Source organism: Tupaia chinensis, unplaced genomic scaffold (genome assembly GCF_000334495.1).
Source record: "Tupaia chinensis unplaced genomic scaffold, TupChi_1.0 Scaffold000597_1, whole genome shotgun sequence".
In the NCBI taxonomy this organism is placed as follows: Eukaryota; Metazoa; Chordata; class Mammalia; order Scandentia; family Tupaiidae; genus Tupaia; species Tupaia belangeri.
The window spans coordinates 1,931,360-1,952,665 of record NW_006160114.1 but is presented as its reverse complement, the minus strand read 5'-3'; the positions used below and the strand labels follow the sequence as shown (position 1 = coordinate 1,952,665).

Here is a 21,306-nt window from a genome sequence, read left to right as displayed (position 1 = left end):
CTAGGATGTATCATTCACTGGCAAGGAAGTGAGAGAGTAGATGAAGCAGTGCAGATGGGTGATGCTGATTGCTTTAAGGATAATATAACTGGAATATCTTCTGGGACTACCAAGTTTTTAAGCATTCACTGGATAAAAGTGATACAGAAAAATCTTTTTTTTTCAGTTTTTGTGTACATAATTCAATAACATATTTGAATCTTCTTTTAATCCAATCACATGATGAAATATTTACTCCACTGCAGCCAGTCTTTATTCTGTGTTGTAAGACATTTAACAATAAATGAAAGGAAGTCTTGCCAGATCAATTCATTTTAACTACATATGACTGTCTTTTATTAAATGTATAGTAAATGCTCAATTTACTGTCTAATAAAATTGTTGCTGTTTTTATATGTGATTATTTATTCCCAGAAGTCAAGTCAACATTACACAAACATGATAACATATTTAACTGAGGAACATTATATTTTTCTTATCAAACACCTCACTTCACAAATAACTTACATTTTGAGCTATACACTTTATTGACTATAACGAGTCAGATTAGACCTGAATCTTTTCATACTTATTTTATTTATTTTATCTTTTTGCCATAGGGCATGTGTGTTTACCTTAGAGAGACAGAGACTTAAAGTGAGAACTCACTTCCCCCATAGGACACACCACAATCCCTTCTCCTCCATTCTCCTCTCATGGTTCTGGGCATGCATGCACATGCTCCCCATGTGATTTTCAAGCCACCAGGTCAGGGAGTCCAACAGTTTTTGGCCATGTGGGAGTCCAAGGCCTAAAGCACTCTACCACCTGCTGGCCTCTCTTTTGTCTACTTTTATTTTTTTTTTTTTGAAAGGTTTTTGCTATAGGGCGTGTGTGCTCGCCAGAAAGACAGCGAGAGACAGAGAGATAGAAAGCGAGAAATCACCCCCCAGGGGGGATGGCCACACCACAATCCCTTCTCCTCCACTCTCCTCTCAGGATCTTGGGCATGCACGCACATGCACCCGGCGTGAGTTTAAGCCACCAGGTCCGGGATTCGAATCACAGTCAATTACATGGGAGTTCAGCGACATAGCCCTTTCACTAACTGCTGGTTCCCCTCTTCTGTCTACTTTTAATAATCTTCCCTAAAATATTCACTATATAATTTATTTTTAAGTAGTTTTCATAATATTACTGAAAACATATATTAACACTTATTTGACCTGTGGTTACATCTCATTTTGAAAGAAAATAAATCTAATTTTGCTCATTGGTTTGATAACAAGGACTGATTTTACCAACTAGGTAAAAATGGCATAAATTGTATCAGGTATAGCTTTAGCACCAAGATTTTAATAAAAAATATATCTAAAATATGTAACAACAAAAGTCTGTACCAAAAAAGAAAGTATATCAGAAATATTTATTAAAATTATTGTTTCTATTTGCCAAGTCTTTTTAGAGTATATACTATTAAACAAGTTGCCTCTGAGTGAATAACAGATGTAATTTAGTAGTCATTTGTTAAGCTTGCCTTTTCAGTATATGTCTCAGAAATTGCTCTAAGAAATAACTCAATAACCAGATGAAAAATTATTTTATTACTTGCTTTCAGTAAAACTGAAGGAATACCGAACCAAGATGTCAGCCAGCTGGTCAGTAAAAATCACCTTGTGATTTCTGGCATATAACTCAGGAAGAGTTCAGAGTATTGAATGACACTGCTGTACTAAAACTCCTTTCACTCACATCTGCTTATTTATAGAACAAAGTTTCTCAACACTAGCATCTATCAATTTTAAAAGAGGAACCGATAAAACTGAACACAGTGTCATTCTAAAAATAACAACCCTCGAAACTGGATATACGAACTAATTAGAAACAAAACAGCCCATTTATCTCATTAAGATGAGGTTCCAAAAAATTTTCTTTTTGTATTTAGCAACGATTAACATTTGTAATATTACAAATGTTACAATTTTATCGCTTTGAGCAATTGTGTATTAAAAAAATAATTGCAATAATTCAGTACTTAAGGTCGCATAACATGTTTAAAATTAATTTCAATTAATATACACAAATAGTTACAAAGAAGTATAATAGAGTGATTAATAGACAACTTTCAAACAAAATATATTACAACAGGGAAAAATCCTATGGAGAAAAGGAAGGGTGAAGAAAAGTTCAGAAAGGAACAGGACTAAAATAAATGATAGAAAAGTTCATTTGAGTATTTTTTTAAAAGTTCTTGGTGCCGGTGGGACAGTGGTTAAAGGCACTTTTTGAGAAATTGACCCACAGGCAATGTTTGGGGTTCACGCTCAGGGACTTCCCTGGGCACATGCATGCCCATGATCCAGAGCTGCCTGAAGTTGGGCACAGAGCCCTTTTGGGGGAGTTGTCTCTGTCCCTATCTCTCTGTGTCTTTCTCTATCCTCCCCTCACTCTCTCATTCATGAAATAAACAGATAAACAATAAAAATAAAGGAGCACTGGGAACCAGCAGTTAGAGTAATGGCTATGTCGCTGGTCTCCCAGGTAGTCGACCGCGGTTCGCGTCCCGGACCCGGTGGCTTAGAACTCACGCTGGGCGCGTGTGCGTGCATGCCCAAGATCACGAGAGGAGAATGGAGGAGAAGGGATTGTGGCGTGACCATCCCCCCTGGGGGGTGATTTCTCGCTTTCTGTCTCTATGTCTCTCTCTCTCTGTCTGGCGAGCGCACGCGCCCTATAGCGAAAAAAAACCAAAACAAAAACCTCTCAAATAAATAAATAAATAAATAAAGGAGCACTGTGAGTATTCATTTGCTGTGGCATTTAGAGATGGCTGTATTTTAAAGTTTTATTTTAAAATGTCAATATTTGAGATGGACTGAAAGTTTAATCATTTGCAACTGTTTAGATTTATGTTGAGGGACCAGCAGATGGTGTAATGAACTGGATTCCCATGTAGTCGACTGCAGTTTGAATCCCAGACCCGGTGACTTAAACTTACTCCAGGTGCGTGTGCGTGCGTGCCCAAGATCCCGAGAGGAGAATGGAGCAGAAGGGATTGTGGCATGGCCATCCCCCGGAGGGGGTGGTGGTGGGGGTGGCTTCTCGCTTTCTGTTTCTCTGTCTCTCTCTGTCTTTCTGGTGAGTGCATGTGCCCCATAGCAAAAACCTCTCAAAAAAAAAATTATGTTAAAATTTTTATGAGAACTTCGAAAAGATTTGAACTTGAAGACCACTGATTTAGACTCCCTATGTATCTATTTGTTTTGATCTTTCATCCAAATGTTTCTTCTTCAGACAACTGTGATGTCTGTGACGCCAGCATCCTCATGACCGTGAGATGATGAAGTTTTCCGTTAAGGGAGGTAATAGGACCAGTGGGGTAGTCAGTAACTCAGAAATCAGGGACCTTGTCACTTTGCACGTTTGGAAATCCTTCATGTGCAATGCTAGAAGGAAATGAATGAGAAATACTGAGCTACTTCTTTGTGCTAGTCACTGGACTAGTGCTTTGTGTCCTCAGAACAGCCACCTAGGCAGGTGTCATCAAGTGCAGTTTACCAATGGTGAAACTGAGCCCGTACGGTTGTACCTTGTCTAAGGCAGCAGAGATAATAAGGGTAGAGCGGGGAGCTGAGGTTAGAATCTCTTTCTGCCTGACATGATTTTGCCAATACTCCATTGGATTTCTCAATAACTTGAACTTATGGGATGAAAAGATTCTCTTTAATGGAAATCATTCACAGAGCAAAACCCGGCAACTGTCTATGCTGATTTTATGCCTTACTAGTGATGTAGCAAAAGATGATGGGGTTTCCCTAATCCCACTCTCTGTCACCTACTGATAAGCTTAAAAAGGCAACAGATGTGTAGAAACCACCACTGCCCTCAGCTCAGGTGGGATTGGAGAAGAAGCTGCTGCCGCAATTAAAATAACTGGGGGTACGGGGGTAAGGCTAGGGGGACTGTGGCCATCTTTCAGCTTCCAACGCTAGTGTAGTAATAGTAATCATAGCCATTAATGTATCTACTCATCCATTCGCTCACTGGTCATTGCCTACACATGGTATACAACAGAACTTCAAAGACCATGGAAAAAGTGTAATTAAAGCATGAATTTATTAGGGGCCAGCAGTTGGCATGGTGGATCAAGTGCTGAACTCCTACATGGCTGACCACAGTTCAAGTCCCACACCTAGCAGTTTGGAAATCGCAGTGTGTGGGATCAGCAGATGGTGTAATGGCTACATTACTGGATTCCCAAGTAGTCAACCATGGTCCAAGTCCCAGACCCAGTGGCTCAAACTCATGCAGGGTGCATGTGCGTGCGTGCCCAAGATCCTGGGAGGAGAATGGAGGAGAAGGGACTATGCCATGGCCGTTCCCCCTGAGGGGTTATTTCTCACTTTTTCTCTCTGTCTCTCTCTGTCTTTCTGGTGAGCTCATACACCTTATAACCAAAACCTCTCCCCCCCACCAAAAAAAAAGAAAGAAAGGAAGGAAGGAAGGAAGGAAGAATGCAAGCAAGAAAGAAAATCACAGTGTGTTTGTGTGCGTACATTCACAAAATCCCAAGGAGAAAATGAAGAGGCTGCACAGGGCCATTACCCCTAGGGGGGGTGATTTCTCACTTTCTCTCTTTTGTTCTCTCGCTGTCTCTCTCCCAGGAGAACACGGGCTCTGTGGCAAAAACAAAGCCCCCGCATACACACAAAAAAGGTATGAATTTATTCTTGTGTAAAAATATTTTGAAACCCATGTATAGTTTGCTCACAATTAGCATTTTCTATAAACATTTGGAAGACACCCCTCATATTGAGGAATAAAATCAGTTCATACTGTTTAGGTAGCACAATCCCATTAACCCATGTACTGGGCCTATTGCGAACATGAAGAACCGGCATGGTGAGTTTCTGTTTCCCCGTAGGTTTGGATACTGTTTGAGGCAGAAGAGCTGTGCATGCAGTAGTCCCTACCTGAGTCTGGTTCTATAAGCCTTCTTTAATTACTCTATTTCTTTTGGATGCTGAATAATAAAAGACAATTGAGCTGGTTAAAAAATATATATCATTTGGGACCTACCGAACTAAAGCCCGCACTGCCGCTGTTTTTGGTGTGAATGCAGTCTTCATCGTGGTAGCATAGGAATCCCAGTTAGTGTCACCTGCTGAAAATACAATATAGCAGTTTGGTTTATTTCTTTCTAATTGCCAGAGGGCGTATACACTCACCAAAGACAGACAGACAGACAGGCAGACAGAAAGAACTCAATGGAGAGTGGTCACACTGCAATGCCCTTCCATTTCTCCATCCCATTAGATTTGAGGCATGCATGTACATGTGCCCGGTATGTTTTACAAGCCACTGGGGCCACGATTCAAACTCTGGTTGGCCGTTGGCATCTAGTTTTCAATCCACAGCACTTAATGGCCACGGTACAGGGCCAGCCTATAAGGCAGGGTTTTTTGTTTAAAGAGAGAGATTTTTGCTATAGGGCTAATGCACTTGCCAGAGAGACACAGAGAGAGACAGAAAACGAGAAGTCACCCCCCACCAGGGAGCATGGCCATGGTGCAATCCCTTCTCCTCTTTTCTCCTCTTGGGATTTTGTGCATGCACACACACGTGCCTGATATGAGTTTCAAGCTGCTAGGTCCAAGACTCAGCTACTTGGGAGTCCAGCAATGTAATCATTATGCTGATCCCCATAAAACATTTAAATGTAACAAATCTGAGTATTTTGATTAAATGATGTTTTAACAATTTAATTTTGCAAGAGAAAAAAACATTTTGGATAGTAGTTTAACTTTAGAGTCTGAAGGAAGAACAGCCAAATGTATGGTCTCTAATCTCAAAGAGGGGGAAACTCAACTGAATTACCTTGATTTCCTTCCAAAATAAAACAAAACAGGTCTATTATTTTTCCTGAGCATCCATTCATACATGTGATTTTAAAGAATTCAAACTATACAAAAAATATAAAGAAGAAAGTAGCTCATTTGAAACACTATCAGCTAAGAGACCCATTACTATGTTTTACTGACCAAGTTACCATGAATTTGATCAGATACACCTAGACACACATGGAGTGCTTTTACACACAGGGAACCCTGTCAGGTGTGTCAAGTTTTACCCTGGACCTTCCTTTTTCCTTCCTGTACTTCACTCTTGTCATCATTTCCCCCCCATCTAGCCTTCCAAGGAGTTCATATTAATCATTGTGTTTCTGTCTTTCCATACTTGCACACATGTGGATGCAGTCACACCCCGGCTTATGTAAACAGTACATAACTGAATACACAGACACACTGAGTTAGTTTCTGCCACTTCGCTTTATAAAAATGGGCTCATATGACACTTTCTTCTATTTGTTACTAATGATGTTCTGGATAAATCCTCCAACTCTTCTAGTGCAGCTCTAATTCACTCTTCCTAACAGCAGCACAGATGCTATTTAAAGCTGTAAGAGTGGTTGAGATAAACAACGGAGGAGGTGGACATAGAGGAGAAGTCCCAAGGCGGAAGCCTGGGACACTCCAATGTCAAAGCAGGAGCAGCCAGGGAAGGGCCGAAAAAGTCAGTGAGGTGAAGAGAAGACCAGGAACATGTGGCAGGTGTAAAGTCAGACCAAGAAAGTGATTCAGAGGATGGAGAGGTTACCTATAGCACCTGCTATTGATGGCTCCAGAAGGAAGCCAAGGAGAACTGACCATTAGGTAGACCCCAGCAACAATAACTGTGCTGCCTACACATTTGCCTACCCTAACCTCCCACGGTCATCAAAGTACCACCAACTTCTTGGAGATATATGGTTTAATGTAAATTTCAATCATTTTCTCATTCTTTATACCTGAACACTTAGCTGTTGCTTTTTACATTTTGCAAGAACACGAGTTGAAATGTCTCTAATTGCTGAATAAACAGTGCTGGGCCTCGTCCCTACCCACTCTATTGCCGGTATTTTTTCCCACTTGTGTATCCTATTACAATTGCTCTAATGGGCTGGCTCACACAGCAGTGAAGCTGCTAAGAGAAGTCAAATCCCACGTGGCAACTGCAGTTAGAATCCCTTGCCCAATGGGACCAGCAGTTGGCATAATGGTTATGTCGTTGTATACTCCCATGTAGTCGACTGTGGTTCGAGTCTTGGACCCAGTGGCTTAGACTCATGCCAGGCGCATGTGCGTGCGTGCCCAAGATCCCGAGAGGAGAATGAAATCACCCCTGGGGGGTGATTTCTCACTTTCTGTCTCTCTGTCTTTCTCTGTCTTCCTGGGGAGCACACACGCCCCCAGGATCCAATGGGCTAGAGAGGTGGAGGAAGGGGATCATGGTATGACTAGACCCTGGAAAGGGTGCTCCTCTCTCCCTGTCTCTCTCTCTAGGTCTCTTTCTCTCGCTCTCTCATGCATGGATGCACTCTGTCATGAGAAAAGGAAAAAAATTAATTGCTACAAAGTATTTTTCTTCATCTTTCCAACAATCTTAAAAGTTACATGTCACTGCCTAGTATTTGAGCCCTCTGGAGAAACATGTAGGGTTTTCGTCCTCTGTAAACTTTCTCCTTTGTCTCTGTGAACTTCTTAATGTTTATCTCCTCATCTCTCCCAACCAGGTCTTGTTTTTAATTTTAATTCCACAGATGCGGCCAGGCAGCCAGATCTGCTCACCTGAGATTGTTCCCTTCTGTCTTCTCGGTGGGTCAGGTTTCATCTCCGTCTAGAAGCCTCTCCGGTCAGAGAACTGGCCTGCGTGCCTTGTGTGTCCCATTCTGGACCTTTGCTTCCATGGCTCTCTGTGTCTACTCTAACCCTGCTTCACTAGAGGTGACACTCTCTTTTCATAGTCCTGTTTTAGAGGGAATCACTTATGCTTTAAAGAATTTTATCCCAATAGCAGAATTAAATATTCTTTAAAAAAAGTTTTCAAGTGTGGAGAATAAGAGGGAAGAAACTATGAGGCATGGTGCTCCTAAACCTTTTTTAAAAAGAATTATATTATTTAACTTTATTTACTTAAATTTGACCAGAGAGGGACAGAGAAATAGAAAGCAAGCTGCCAGGTCTGGGACTTGAACCACAGTCAGCCATGTGGCAGTCCAGCACCCTTAACCACCACGCCAGCTGCTGGCCTCCCTAAGCTTTCTTTAACCTGCGTTCAGCCTCTGAGTTAGACTTTTGAAAGGATCAGGAGGGATTCTCTACAGACACCCACCATCACTTTGCCCTCTTTTTCCTCAGTGGGACAATGCTCACCTGACCCAGAATACTTTCCTGTTAGGCCAGATATGCTTTATAATCCCTGGCAGAAGAGTACCCTAGCAGCACTTCCCAGTCAGCCACATGGGTGAGCAAGATGTGCCTGCCTCACTGAGCCTACGGCCTTTCCCTGTCTGAGGACAGACTGGGGCGAGCAGCTGGCAGCCAGGGATTGCTAAGTGCCTATGTCAGGTGTCTGCAGCAATAGGAGCCAAAGGCCTAGCTGCCTCCAGGCCCTGAGGCCACAGGGCTTCCCTCTTCTTGCCTTACCTTAGCTTAGTGTGTATTTGGTTCTCCCTTTACTCCCTAATCTGAACCACCACCACTACCTCCTGCTGGATGACTGTCAGATCAGATGGACACATGACTCTCAGGACATTTCCCTGCAATTCGGTGTCTAACAATTTTTCTTATTTCAATCCTTCCTAGCAGGTCTGTAATTTCTATGATTTTTTTTTAACCTCCATTAACCATACTTGTGAAAGCAAAATATGTCTGGAAGTAATTCTCTTCATTATCAGAAATGTTTATTTAAAAGTCTATAGTCATGGGACCAGAAGGTGGCATGGCGGTTAAGGTGCTGGACTCCCACTTGGCCAACTATGGTAGAGTTTTAGACTTCAAGTAAGTGGCTTACTTTCTCACTTTCTCTCTGGTGAGTGCACATGCCCTATAGCAGATTAAATAATAATAGTAAATAAAATTAAATAATTATTTTAAAAGTTAAAAAAGTCTATAATCTCAATATTCCAAATTCCTGTTTCTGGGGGACCAGCAGGTGGCACGATGGTTGAGGCACTGGACACTTCCACATGGCTGACCATGGTTTGAGTCTCGGACTTGGCGGCTTGCTTTCTCATCAGTGCCTTCCTCTGTGTGTGTGTGTTTCTCTCTGGTCAAATTAAAATGAATGAATAAATAAAATAAAATAAATAATTATAAACAACAAAAAAAATTTCTAAAAAACAAGTCTTTCTGGTGTGATTCCTGTGAGTCACTGCTTCGTTTCATTTGGGTTGGAAAGTCTAGCAGCGTCTTTCTCTGTCACTGCAAGCCCATCTCTCTTGAGATTCTGCCTTCCTGATAGTTTTGAGGCAGGCCAACTTGAGGTTCAAGACTGCAGTCATTTTGAAATTAAGCAAGGCCTCTAATAGGAACAATCTTATCAAGTGTTGTTGGGCTCCCAGATGGCTGATTGTGGTCTGAATCCCAGACCCAGTGGCTTAAAACTCACCGCAGGAGCACGTGCATACATGCCCAAGATCCTGAGATGAGAAAGGAAGAGAAGGGATTGCAGCATGGCTGTCTCTCTGGGGTTAATTTCCCACTTTCTGTCTCTCTGATGAGCTCACCTGACCTATAGCAAAAATCTCTCAAAACAAAAACAAAAACAAAAACAAAAACAAAACAAAGGTGTGATTGTTTCTGCTGAACGAGAGGATGTGGCAGCAAGGGTGAGTGCAGGAAGGACTTCATACAAGAGGTGGCATCTGACCTGGGGTTAAATTTAGTAGGAGTCTGACAGGGAAACACAAGAGGACAAAGACTGAGGCCTTGTACAGGGGAAGTAGCACGGGGCGTGAGAGTCCGAGACCAGACAAGTGGCCAGTGTGACTAAAGCAAGCGGCTAATGAAGACATGGCTAATGGCAGGACGTGAAGTGTCTTTGACTGCCATGTCCTAAAGTCTCATTCTGCAAAGCTTGATGACCCACTGGGGTTGTCATGATTATTAAATATATGATATAGCTTCAAGAGTGTTACATTGTAGGGAACCAGCAGTTAGTGTAGCGTAATGTCTATGTCGCTGGACTCCCACGTAGTCGACCGCGGTTCGTGTCCCGGACCCGGTGGCTTAAAACTCACGCCAGGCGCGTGTGCGTGCGTGCCCAAGATCCCGAGAGGAGAATGGAGGAGAAGGGATTGTGGCGTGACCATCCCCCCTGGGGGATGATTTCTCGCTTTCTGTCTCTATGTCTCTGTCTGTCTGGCGAGTGCACGCGCCCTACAGTGAAAATCTCTCAAAAAAAAAAAAAAAAGAGTGTTACATTGTATATTATGTTACACTTTGTGAAGTATTGTTTTACATATATTGTTTTATTTTACATATATTGTTTTATTCTCACTATAACCTGATAGATAAGGCAGGTATTAATAGTAGCTAATCATTTCGACCTTGTGTTGTTTTGAGGATTAAAGGTGTTGATAAAGGCAAAGCACTTATAATGTACTCAGTAATGGTCCCCAAGGAGGTACACTTACATCCTAAACCCCAGAATCTGTGAATATGAACTTATTTGGAAGAGTGGTCTTTGTGCGTGCACTTAAGGATCTGAGATGAAGGAATCATCCTGGATTACACTTGGGAACCCTGAAGGTAATTACAATCGTTCTTATAAGAGAGAAGCAGAGGTAGATTTGACATGGGAGAAGAAGGTGAGGGAGGCAGAGACTGGCGTGCTGTGGCCACTCCGCAGTGACTTATGCTGAGCTTTTGGAAGGTGATTTGTTTCACTGACTGTGAATAGAAGCAGCCAGATTTAGTTTGCTGGAGTAGCACAGAGTGGCTATCAGAAACCCAAGGATGAAGGCAGGGAATCAAACTCACTCAGGGGAAGCACTTTGGAGGGCAAACCAAAGAGACCTGGTGATCACACTGAGGTGGCCAGGAACTGCCTTCCCTTCTACCTTGAGCAGTGGGGACCGTCCCGAGCTCTCCACGTCCAGTTTGAGGAGGACAAGGTATAATTTGGCAGATGTTGAGTTGGAAGACTGCACCATCCAAATGAAACTGTTAGTCCTTTAGGTCTGATAATTAGGAGGAAAGTCCAAGTTACAGATAAAGATTAGAGAGTCACTGAGCCTTTACTCAGCACTTGAAGACTTGTGGCAGCATGTGGTCACCCTGGCAGAGGATACAAACCTAGAAAGATAAATCTCAGAAACTCCAACATTTTCCTGAGGAATTTCTCCTTCCTCTGCTGCTACTGCTCGTGTTGTCATTATATAGAAACTGAACGTGTTCAATATTTTCTGTACTAATTAATATTTTCAGTTTTAATTCTTGGTTTACAAAAGCACTCATGGAATGAAAACATGCCTTTCATTCATCTTTGTTTTAATTCTTGGCTTAAAACACGCATGGAATGAAAACATGCCTTTCATTCATCTTGTCGGAACACAATCCTAGGAAATTTGTTCTTTCACAATGCCTCCCTGCTCTGTGGCCACCGCGGAACCACAATTCCCCAGCTAGACAACAGCAATAGGCTATTATAAGAAAGGCCTGGATGGAGCTGACTACACAGTAATCTTGCCATTGGGCTCACAGCTAGAGTGACTCTCCCTCCGCAGACACGAAAAGCTGAGCCGGTAAACCTGCATCTGCATGCAGAACTAGGATTCAAAGTCCTACATCTGTTAAATACACAATTTCTTGGAAAGAAAAATCAGCCCAGCTTGGAAGCAGCAGCTGAACGCCAGCGCTCCCAGCCTCTGCTACAGACAGGTGGAGGGCCCTTGTCTCTGCAGACTGCTTGGCCCGCATTTTGAGCTCGCCCCCACCCCCCCACACACCCTCCCTTGGCTGGTTCCCAGAACCCGCATAGGGATGAGGACTCACACAGAACCTGCTCTCCTTAGAACTTTCCTGACTTCTGCACATCTTTATGTTTGGCTCTGTTCCCCTTGGAAAGGCTCAAGTCCATCCTTTCCCATCCCCTTCTAGCCAGGCATTTCGCTGTGTGTTTAAAGCACTTGCGTTTTAAGGAGAAGCGCTTGGCCGTGAGTATGGAAAGGTTGGAAAGGGGGCAAAGTTAGTCTCTCTGTCTCTCCTTCAGTGGAGTCCGTCCTGGGACTGAAGCAACGTCTTCAAAGACAAGCGCCATTTGTTCAGTACGATGGGTTTCCCGGGAAAGACCTCAGCCCGCCCCAAAGACCCGCAGGATGCGCTGTCTTACTTGGCCGGAGCTTGTGGCCACATGGAGAGGGGATTCGGGTCTTGGGGTCAGGCTGTGCCATGCGGCTGAAGGAGAGGACGCAGTCGTGGCGGAGCTCTGGCTGGACTTGGTGCTACTGCGGTTCCCAGCGCAGCCCTTTTGTGACGCGTCAATGCGGATCGGGTTCCCAGCCTCTCTGCTGGAACCCCAGCATGCCCGCGGGGCGGGGTGTTTAGCCAAGTCCGCCACCCAGATGGGGTGCAGAAAGCAAAAAGCCGTGGTTCTGATCCTATGGGTCCCTTACTTTCGGGTATTTGCGTAATTCTTGCAGTGAGCTTACCCAACCTTTGCCGGGTATACTTGGAAGAGGAGCGAAAAGGGGAAGGAGACTGGAGAGAAAGCGGAGTCAGACATTCAGCAGTGCATCTTCTCCCCTTCATAACTTTCAGTTTAAGCAAGTGGGGGCAGCGTTGTCACTGGTCTTCACAGTAAATAGGAACTAAGCGAGAGGACAAATCACAAGGCATCTGGTGTAGACAGAACAAGAAGCAGCTTCTGAAATAATTGTGTGCTGAGAATTAGGAGAGGAGTAGGGGGTGAAAAGTGAAACAGAAGTGACAGGGACATTTGGGACACTTCCTTCACAAATTTCCATGTTCCTGGCACCAACCATGGGAATTTGTGATCATCGATTGTTTCTACCCGTGTAGATTTTTTTAAAAAAGAATTATTTTATTTAATTTTATTTATTTTAAAAATTTGACTAGAGGGGAACAGAGCATACAAGAGAGATAGGAAAAAGTGAGGAAGCAAGCCTCCAGCTCCAGGATCCAAGGGTAGTCAGCCATGTGGGAGTCCAACACCCTTAACCACAGGCCACCTGCTGGCCCCATCTACCCTGTAGATGAAGCTGTGTCTTTCACTTCATGTAAGATTTTTCAGGGGATGAGTAGGACCATTCGTCTTCTTATCCTGAGAACTACCTGGTAATTTGACAAATAGTAGGTGCTTAGCCACTATTGAATGCTTTCAAATTAGAGCACAGCTCTTACCCACCTGCCTGAGAGTGGGGGGTGGGGGAAGAGAAGACAGGAAATACACATTAGAGATGGTTGGCAATAGGTCTGAAAAGCAATTTGTAACTGTTCTTCATACTGAAAGGGGTTTTTCTAACATAGGACTCTAGGTGAATAAGGAAGTGGGATAAAGTAGACATTTATCAAAGGAGATAAAGAGCATCAAAGTAAGGAGCCCAAATATTCAAGTACTTTTTTTTTTTGAGAGGTTTTTCCTATAGGTCACCAGAAAGACAGAGAGGCAGTGAAAAATCACCCCCCAGAGGGGATGGCCACGCCACAGTCCTTTCCCCTCCATTCTCCTGTTGGGTACTTACGCACATGAGCCCAGTGTGAGTTTAAACCACCGGGTCTGGGACTTGAAGCACGGGCGACTACGTGGGAGTCCAGCGACACAGCCATTATGCCAACTGCTGGTCCCTCAAGACCATTCTTAAAAACGGAGTTAAGCTAGACTTTCTGGAGGGCAGAATTCTACTAATATAATGGCATGATCATGACACTATTTAGACCCTCAAATTTTGAAGTAATGACTGATGAAACACATTAGAAGACATAGATTTCTGTTGATGTTATTAAAAGGAATGAGACTAAATTAGGATTTGGTAGTGGCATCTAAATGAAGAAAGTAGCACCCAATAACAAATTACTGTCTGGAAATAGGAAAGCTAATTAGCATAGCATAATTTAAGATAAATATATTTTTAAAATAGAGCAGTGAGTATATAGAATTTTAAAAGTGAATTTTTATTAATATCTTACATTTGTCTCATCTTAGTCAAGCTTCAAAATGCTGACAGTATGCACTGAATCAAGCTAGAAGATCTCATCCTTCCTTCCTACCTGGGGGCTCTTTTTTTTTTTTTTTTTTTGGAGAGATTTTTTGCTATAGGGCGCGTGCGCTCGCGCCAGACAGACAGAGAGAAACATAGAGACAGAAAGCGAGAAATCAACCCCCAGGGGGTTGGTCACGCCGCAATCCCTTCTCCTCCATTCTCCTCTCGGGATCTTGGGCACGCGCGCACACGCGCCCGGCGTGAGTTTTAAGCCACCGGGTCCGGGACGCGAACCGCAGTCAACTACGTGGGAGTCCAGCAACATAGCCATTACGCTAACTGCTGGTTCCCCCTGGGGGCTCTTATAGTAAAACAGACCCTCCCCTGAACCTCAGTTCCTTATCTGTAAGATGAGGATACTAGTACCTACCTCATCCTAACAGTAACTTATAAATTATAACTTATAAATTATTAATTACAAATCTAATTCTTGCTCTTTTGTCTTATTGATATTCTGATTTCCATTCTTATTTTATTATGACTTCTGGTTTACATATAATCATTGTATGTCTTTGTGAGGTACCATATGTTTTTTGAAGCATTCAGTGTGTAATAATCAAATCAAGGATATAGACATATTCATGTTATTTGATGTTGAACATTACATTATGTTGTGCGCATTCTGTAATAGTTCTAATTTTCTTTTGAAATGCATATTGAATTGTCAGTGACATTTTTTACTCTGCTGTGGTACACAATTCCACAACCTATTCCACTTGTTTACATGTATTCTTGTGTCAATCATTTTCTCTCAAACCCTCCCACCATCCCTACCCACCCCATTCAGTTTCTGGCATCTGTTTCTCTCTCTCCTTCTCTGCCACTGAGTCTGTCAGTTCCTGCCATAGAGTACAGACATTTGATATGTGTTAAGCAGGGATATACAGTGTTTGTCTTTCATAGCCTGGCTTAATTTGCTTGGTATTAAATCTTGTAGGTTTGTCCACTTTATGTCAAATGATAGGATATCATTGATTTTTTTATGGTTAAGTAATATTCCTTTGTGCATATGTGCCATATTTTCTTAATCTATTCTTTGGTTGTTGGATACTTCCATTGATTCCATGCCTTACTGTGGCTATTGTGAATAATGCTGCAACAGACATGAATATACAAGTATCTCTCTGACAGAGAGGTTTCTATCCTCTGAAGAAATATCCAAGGATGGGATAACTAGGTTATTCAGTAGTTCAATTTTTTATTTATTTTACTTTTTTGAGAAAACTCCACAGAGTTTTCTATGGTTACTGCATAAATTCATGTCCCCACCAGAAGTGCAGAGGGTTCCCTTTTCTCTGCAATCTCACTAGTACTTGTTATTCTTTGTTTGTTTTCTGTTTCATTTTGTTTTGATCACAGCTGTTCTGACTGAGGTGAGATGATATCTCATCATGGATTTGATTTGCATTTCCCTTATGATAAGACATGTTGAACATTTTTCATATGCTTTGTAGCCATTTGGATGTCCTCCTTTGAGGGTTGTCTGTTCAGATCAATTGCCCATCTTTTAATTGAATTATTAGTTTTTTGTAGATGAGCTGTTTAAGTTCCATATGTATTTTGGTTATCAATCCTTATCTGAAGTATAGTATGCAAATACTGTCTCACATTCTACAGATTATCTTTTCATTTATTTGCTGTGCTTGATGTAACCCCACTTTTCTATTTTTGATCTTGTTACCTGTGCACTAGGGATTTTTTAAAAATTATTTTTTCTTTTTTAGAGAGATTTTTGCTATAGGGCATGTGTGCTTGCCAGAGAGACAAAAAAAGACAAAGACGGACAAAGAGAGACAGCAAGAAGTCACCCCCCCTGGGGAGGGTGACCACCCACAATCCCTTCTCCTCTATTCTCCTCTCTGGATTTTGGGCACACACGCACATGCTCCCAGGGTGAGTTTTAAGCAGCGGGTCCAGGACTGAAATTATGGTTGACTATGTGGGAATCCAGCGACATAATCCTTATGCCATCTGCTGGTCCCTTAGGATCTTATTTAAGAAATCTTTGCCTACTCCAATATCTTGATTGTTTTCCTTGCATTTTCTTCAAGTAGTTTTTAAAGTTTTGGACTTTGTGTTAAAGTTTTTTTTTTTTCTTTAAGAATTATTTATTTTATTTTTATTGTTATTATTGTTGTTATTTAAATTTTTTATAGGGCATGTGCACTTATAAGAGAAAGAAAGAGAGAAAGAAAGGGATCAAGTGAGAGAGCAAGCCACAAGGTTCAGAACTTGAACTGTGGTCAGCTATGTGGGACTCCAGCGCTTTAACCATCACACCACTTGCTGATCCCCTGTATTAAAGTTTTTAATCCATTTTGAGTTAATGTTTGTAAATAGTGAGAAATTGAGGTCTAATCTTACTCTTCTGCAAGTGGATAACCAAGTTTTCTCAGCAACTGAATTGAAAAAACGGTCTTTTCTCTACTGAATTGTTCTGTGATAATTGTCAAATATCAGTTGGTTATATGATGTTAGGTTTCTTCCTAGAGTTTGAAAATTCTGTTACATTGTTTTGTGTATCTGTTTTGGACCAGTACTATGCTGTTTTGGTTATTATGACTTTGTTACATATATTTTGAAATTAGATAGTGAGATGCCTTCAACTTTATTCTTTTTGCATAGTATTACTTTGGTGATATGGGGTCTTTTGTGATTCCAGACAAATTTTATGATTATTTTTTCTAGTTCTATGCAAAATGTCACTGGTATTTTGATAAGAATCACATTGAATTTCACTTTGGCAAATATCATTTTATTTATTATTTTTAAAAATATTTTCTAAAGTGAGACCAGCAGTTGGCGTAATGGCTATGTTCTTGGACTCCCATGCAGTCCCAAACCTGATGGCCACGGTCCCGACCCCAGTGGCTTAAATTCACGCCCAGCGGGTGTGCATGCATGCCCCAAATCCTGAAAGAATGGAGGAGAAGGGATTGAGGTGTGGCCACCCCCGCCCCCCGGAGGTGATTTCTCACTTTGTGTCTCTTTGTCTTTCTTTGTCTTTCTGGCCCACACAAGTGCCCTATAGAAAAAAACCTCTCCAAAAAAATTTTTTTTAAGAATTATTTATTTTAATTTTATATATTCATTCATTTATTTTAATTTAACCAGAGAGAAAGAAAGAAATAGAAAGGAGAGGGAAAGTTAGAAAGCAAGCTACTAGGTCCAGGACTCGAACTGTGGTCAGCCACATGGGAGTGTCCAGCACCTTAACCACCACGCCACCTGCTGGCCCCAAAATATCAACATTTTAACTATACTGTTTCTTTCATTCAGTAAACAAGGGATGTCTTTGTATTGCTTTGCATCTTTTTCAATTTCTTGTTTCAGTTTTTCTAATAATGTTCATAGATAGAGATCTTTTACTTCCTTGGTTAGGTTTATTCTTTGATATTTCATGTTTGTGTATGACTGTGGTAAGCAGGATGTATTTTTCATTTCATTTCTGTCTTATTCCTTTCACTGTTAATGTATAAAGATTGCTAAAGCTTTTGTATGTAGCTTTTGTAAACTATGGCTTTCCTGAATTAATTTATTACACCTAAGAGTTTTGAGGTAGGTTATTTAGGTATTTCTCAGTATATAATCATGTTGTCTGCAAATAGGGATGAATTAACTTCTTCCTTTCCAGTCTGAATGCCTTTTATTTCATTCTTTTGTCTGGTTGCATTGAAGAGGAATTTCAGTACTATGTTGAAAAGGAGCAGGGAAAGTGGACTTCCTCTCTTGTCCCAATTTTACACAGGAAAGCTTTGAACTTTTCCCCATTCAGTATTATGTTAGCTGTGGGCTTTGTCATATATGGCCTTTATTGTGTTAAGACATGTTCCTTCATGCCTTTTCTGTTAAGAGTCATATTCACAGGGACCAACAGTTAGTGTAATGATTATGTCGCTGGACTCCCATGTGGTCAACCGTGGTTCGAGTCCTGGACCCAGTGGCTTAAACTCACGCTGGGCGCGTGTGCGTGCGTGCCCAAGATCCCGGGAGGAGAATGGAAGAGAAGGGATTGCGGCATGGCCATCCCCTCTGGGACTTCTGTCTCTCTGTTTCTCTCTGTCTTTCTGGCAAGCGCACGCTCCCTATAGCAAAAACTCCTAAAAAAAAAAAAAAAAAAAAAAAAGAGGGTCATATTCACAAAAGGATGTTGTATTTTATCACATACCTTTTCTGTGATAATTGACATAATTACGTGACTTTTGTCTTTTCTTCGGTTAATGTGTTGTATTAGATTTACTATTTTGCATATTGTATTATGGGATAAATTCTTCTTGGTCATAAGGTATAATCTTTTCAATGTATTGTTGGGTTCAGTTTGGTAGCATTTTGTTCAGGATTTTTGCATCTATAGTCATCAGGGATATTGGTCTGCAATTTTTTGTTGTTTTCTTATCTGCTGTTGTTACTAAGGTGATGGTGGTTTTGTAAAATGAGTTTGAGAGGATCTCTTTCACTTGGATCTTTTGAAATAATTTGAGGAGAACTGATGTTTATTCTTCTCTAAAAGATTTGTAGAATTCAGCAATTAATCCACCTAAACCTGGACTTTTCTTCGTTAGGAGACTACTAATGATTCATTCTCATTACTTGTTATTGGTCTATTTAGGCTTTCTATTTATTCCTTGTCCAAAAATTTGTCCATCTATTCTAGGTTTTCCAGTTTGTTGGCATATAGTTGCTCATAGTATTCCCTAATCATAATTCATATTTCTGTGATACCTGTTGTAATGTCTCCTTTTCTGTTCTGATTTTATCTGAGTCTATTTTTCTTAGCCTAAGTAATTGTCAATTTTGTTCAATCTCTCAAGAAAACCAGCTTTTTATTTTGTTGATTTTTTTGTATTGCTTTTTTGTTCTCTATTTTATTTATTTCTGCTCTTGTTTTTATTATTTCTTTTATTCTAGTACTTTTGGTTTCACTTGTTCTTGCTTTTCCATTTCTTTGAAATGCATCATCAAGTTGTTTATGTGCTATCTTTCTTTTCCTTGAACACTAATTGCTATAAACTTCCCTCTAGTACTCCTTTTGCCATATCCCTAAGATTTGGGAGTATTGTATTTTAATTATGATTTTTTTCAAGAAGTTTAAAATTTATTTTTAATTTTCTCAAGTTTCAAAATAGTTGCTTACTTTGCATATATTTATGTATATTTTGTTTCTAGTTTCGTTTTTTGCTATAGGGCAAATATGCTCACTGGAGAGAGAGAGAGGGAAAGTTATAAGTCAGATTCCATGGGAAATGGGCACGTTGTAATCTCTTCTCCTCCATTCTCCTCTTGGGATTATAGGCACTCCTATGCACTCATACCTGGCATGTTTTTTAAGTCCCTAGGTCTGAGACTCTTGAAATACTCTTGTTCATGTAGTTGGCCATGTGGGATCCAGCACCTTAAACACCATGCCATCTAATTGCTCCTGTGCTTTTTCTTTTTTTTTTTAATTCCTGGAGGGTATATGCACTCAACAGAGAGAGACACAGAGGTAGAGAGAGCAATCTCATAATGAGAAATGATCACAATAAAATCTCTTCTTCTCCATTTCTCCATCCCAGTGGGATGTGGGAGCATACACACACAAGCACCCAATATGTTTTTCAAGCTCCCAGGGCCAGGATTTGAACCACAGTTGTGTGGAATCTGGCTCCCTTAACCAAAAAATGATGGGACTGACCCTGAAGTTCTTGATGCCCAGTTTAATTCCATTGTGATCAGAGAAGATGCTATATATAATTTATGTTATTTTAAATCTATAGAGGCTTGTTTTATGCTCTACTATGTGGTAAATCTTAGGGACTATTCCTTGTACAGCTGAAAACAATATATATTCTGTGGTTGCTGGTGACACATTCAACAAACTTTATTAAGTCTATTTGGTTTATGGTATAATTTAACTTCAGTGTCTCTTTGTTTGATTTTTGTCTAGATGATCTACCCAACGGTGAGAGTGGGGTGTTGAAATCTCCAACAATGAATCTCTCTCTTTCTTTTGGTCTAGCAGTCTTTGTGTTTTTTTTTTTTTTTTTTTCCTTGTAATTGGGGGGGTGGGATTACTTGGGCGAGCCAGAGATGTGCTTACTGGAGAGAGACAGAGAGAGAAAAAAAAAAGTGAGAAATCACCTCTAGGGAGCCATGGCCACGCTGCAATCCCTTCTTCTCTCTTCTTTTCTTGGGATTTTGGGCATGCACACACACTTACATAATGTTTTGTTCAAGCCAGGTAGGAAATTTAAGCAAATCCTGGCCTCCTTTTTCAGAAGAAGAAACAAAATTTCACATCATCCTACCAGATTAATTATTCAGAAATTAAAACCATCCATGTTGCTTATATGCCTTTTATGGAGTTTTGAATTGATCCAAAACAACTGAAAATAGTTGTATTGAATGTTTTTATATTAATTAGTTGTTTCTATTAAAACTATTACAATGAATTTCTTTCTGCATGCATATACACCACACACACAGGGGGCATGATGTAAGGTGGTACAGACAGGGATGAGTGGTAAGGGTGAAAAGACAGAGCACAGTACAGAGCACTCAAATTTTGATTGTTAAAAGAAGAGAGCTGCCTCTAGGTGGAGGACAAGGAGTAGGTCAGGTACAGAGAATTATTACTTAAAATGCGAGAGAAGTAACCAAGTTCCCAGGCCAAGGGTAAAGATCGGGGAGAGAGAAGCAACTACAGGAGGGACCAGATGGGGCCTTGGCCCGGAGAAGACAGAGGTACTAAAGAACTGCTCCCTAATCTGAGTATGCACGTTGTATCTGGGCATCTGTGAAAACATGACTCTTATTCAGTAACTCAGGTGGGGCCTGAGATTTTGCATTTCTAACAAGATCCTCAGGTGATTCACAAAATTTGAGATGGATGGATCTAGAACCTTGCTTGTGGTTCAAGGTCCAACAGCATGTCATCACCTAGGACTTGTTAGAAATGAACAAGCTCCGTCCCTTCCTAGACTTTCTTTTTTTTTTGTTTTATTTTATTAATTTTTTAAAATTTATTCATTTTCTACATTAATTCAGTATACACCATCACAACACACAAATGAATTTTCCATCCAAAATACCCTGTGCATTGGCTCAATCAAGCACATCAACATACATGTTCTCAGCAAATAATTTTCCAATTCTTGTGTCCTGCATATCTTGCCTTTTGTTTTGCCATCCTTGATTCCCCATCCCCCACCCTCTGCTATGTCCCATCCTCCTCCCCCATTGTC

At 41.0% G+C, this 21,306-nt stretch overlaps 1 protein-coding gene across 8 annotated transcripts in view; it reads right to left on the bottom strand.

Moving 5' to 3' along the window:
• TEX26 (testis expressed 26) overlaps positions 1-12,337 on the bottom strand; it is a 38,498-nt gene extending 26,161 nt beyond the window's left edge. Inside the window, exons 1-3 of one of the 8 annotated variants that reach the window (XM_027775701.1) lie at positions 12,193-12,268; positions 7,647-7,824; positions 5,059-5,140 (exon numbers count right to left, since the gene is read on the bottom strand). In XM_027775701.1, the coding sequence (XP_027631502.1) occupies positions 5,059-5,140; positions 7,647-7,689 (125 nt within the window). In that variant the 5' untranslated portion in view covers positions 7,690-7,824; positions 12,193-12,268. Of the gene's footprint in view, positions 1-5,058; positions 5,144-7,646; positions 7,825-10,841; positions 10,871-10,921; positions 11,022-11,855; positions 12,169-12,192 lie in introns of those variants that run through there. The other 7 variants (XM_006158429.2, XM_006158430.3, XM_006158431.3 and 4 more) reach the window with 7 other exon arrangements.
• Between the last annotated feature and the right edge of the window lie 8,969 nt (positions 12,338-21,306).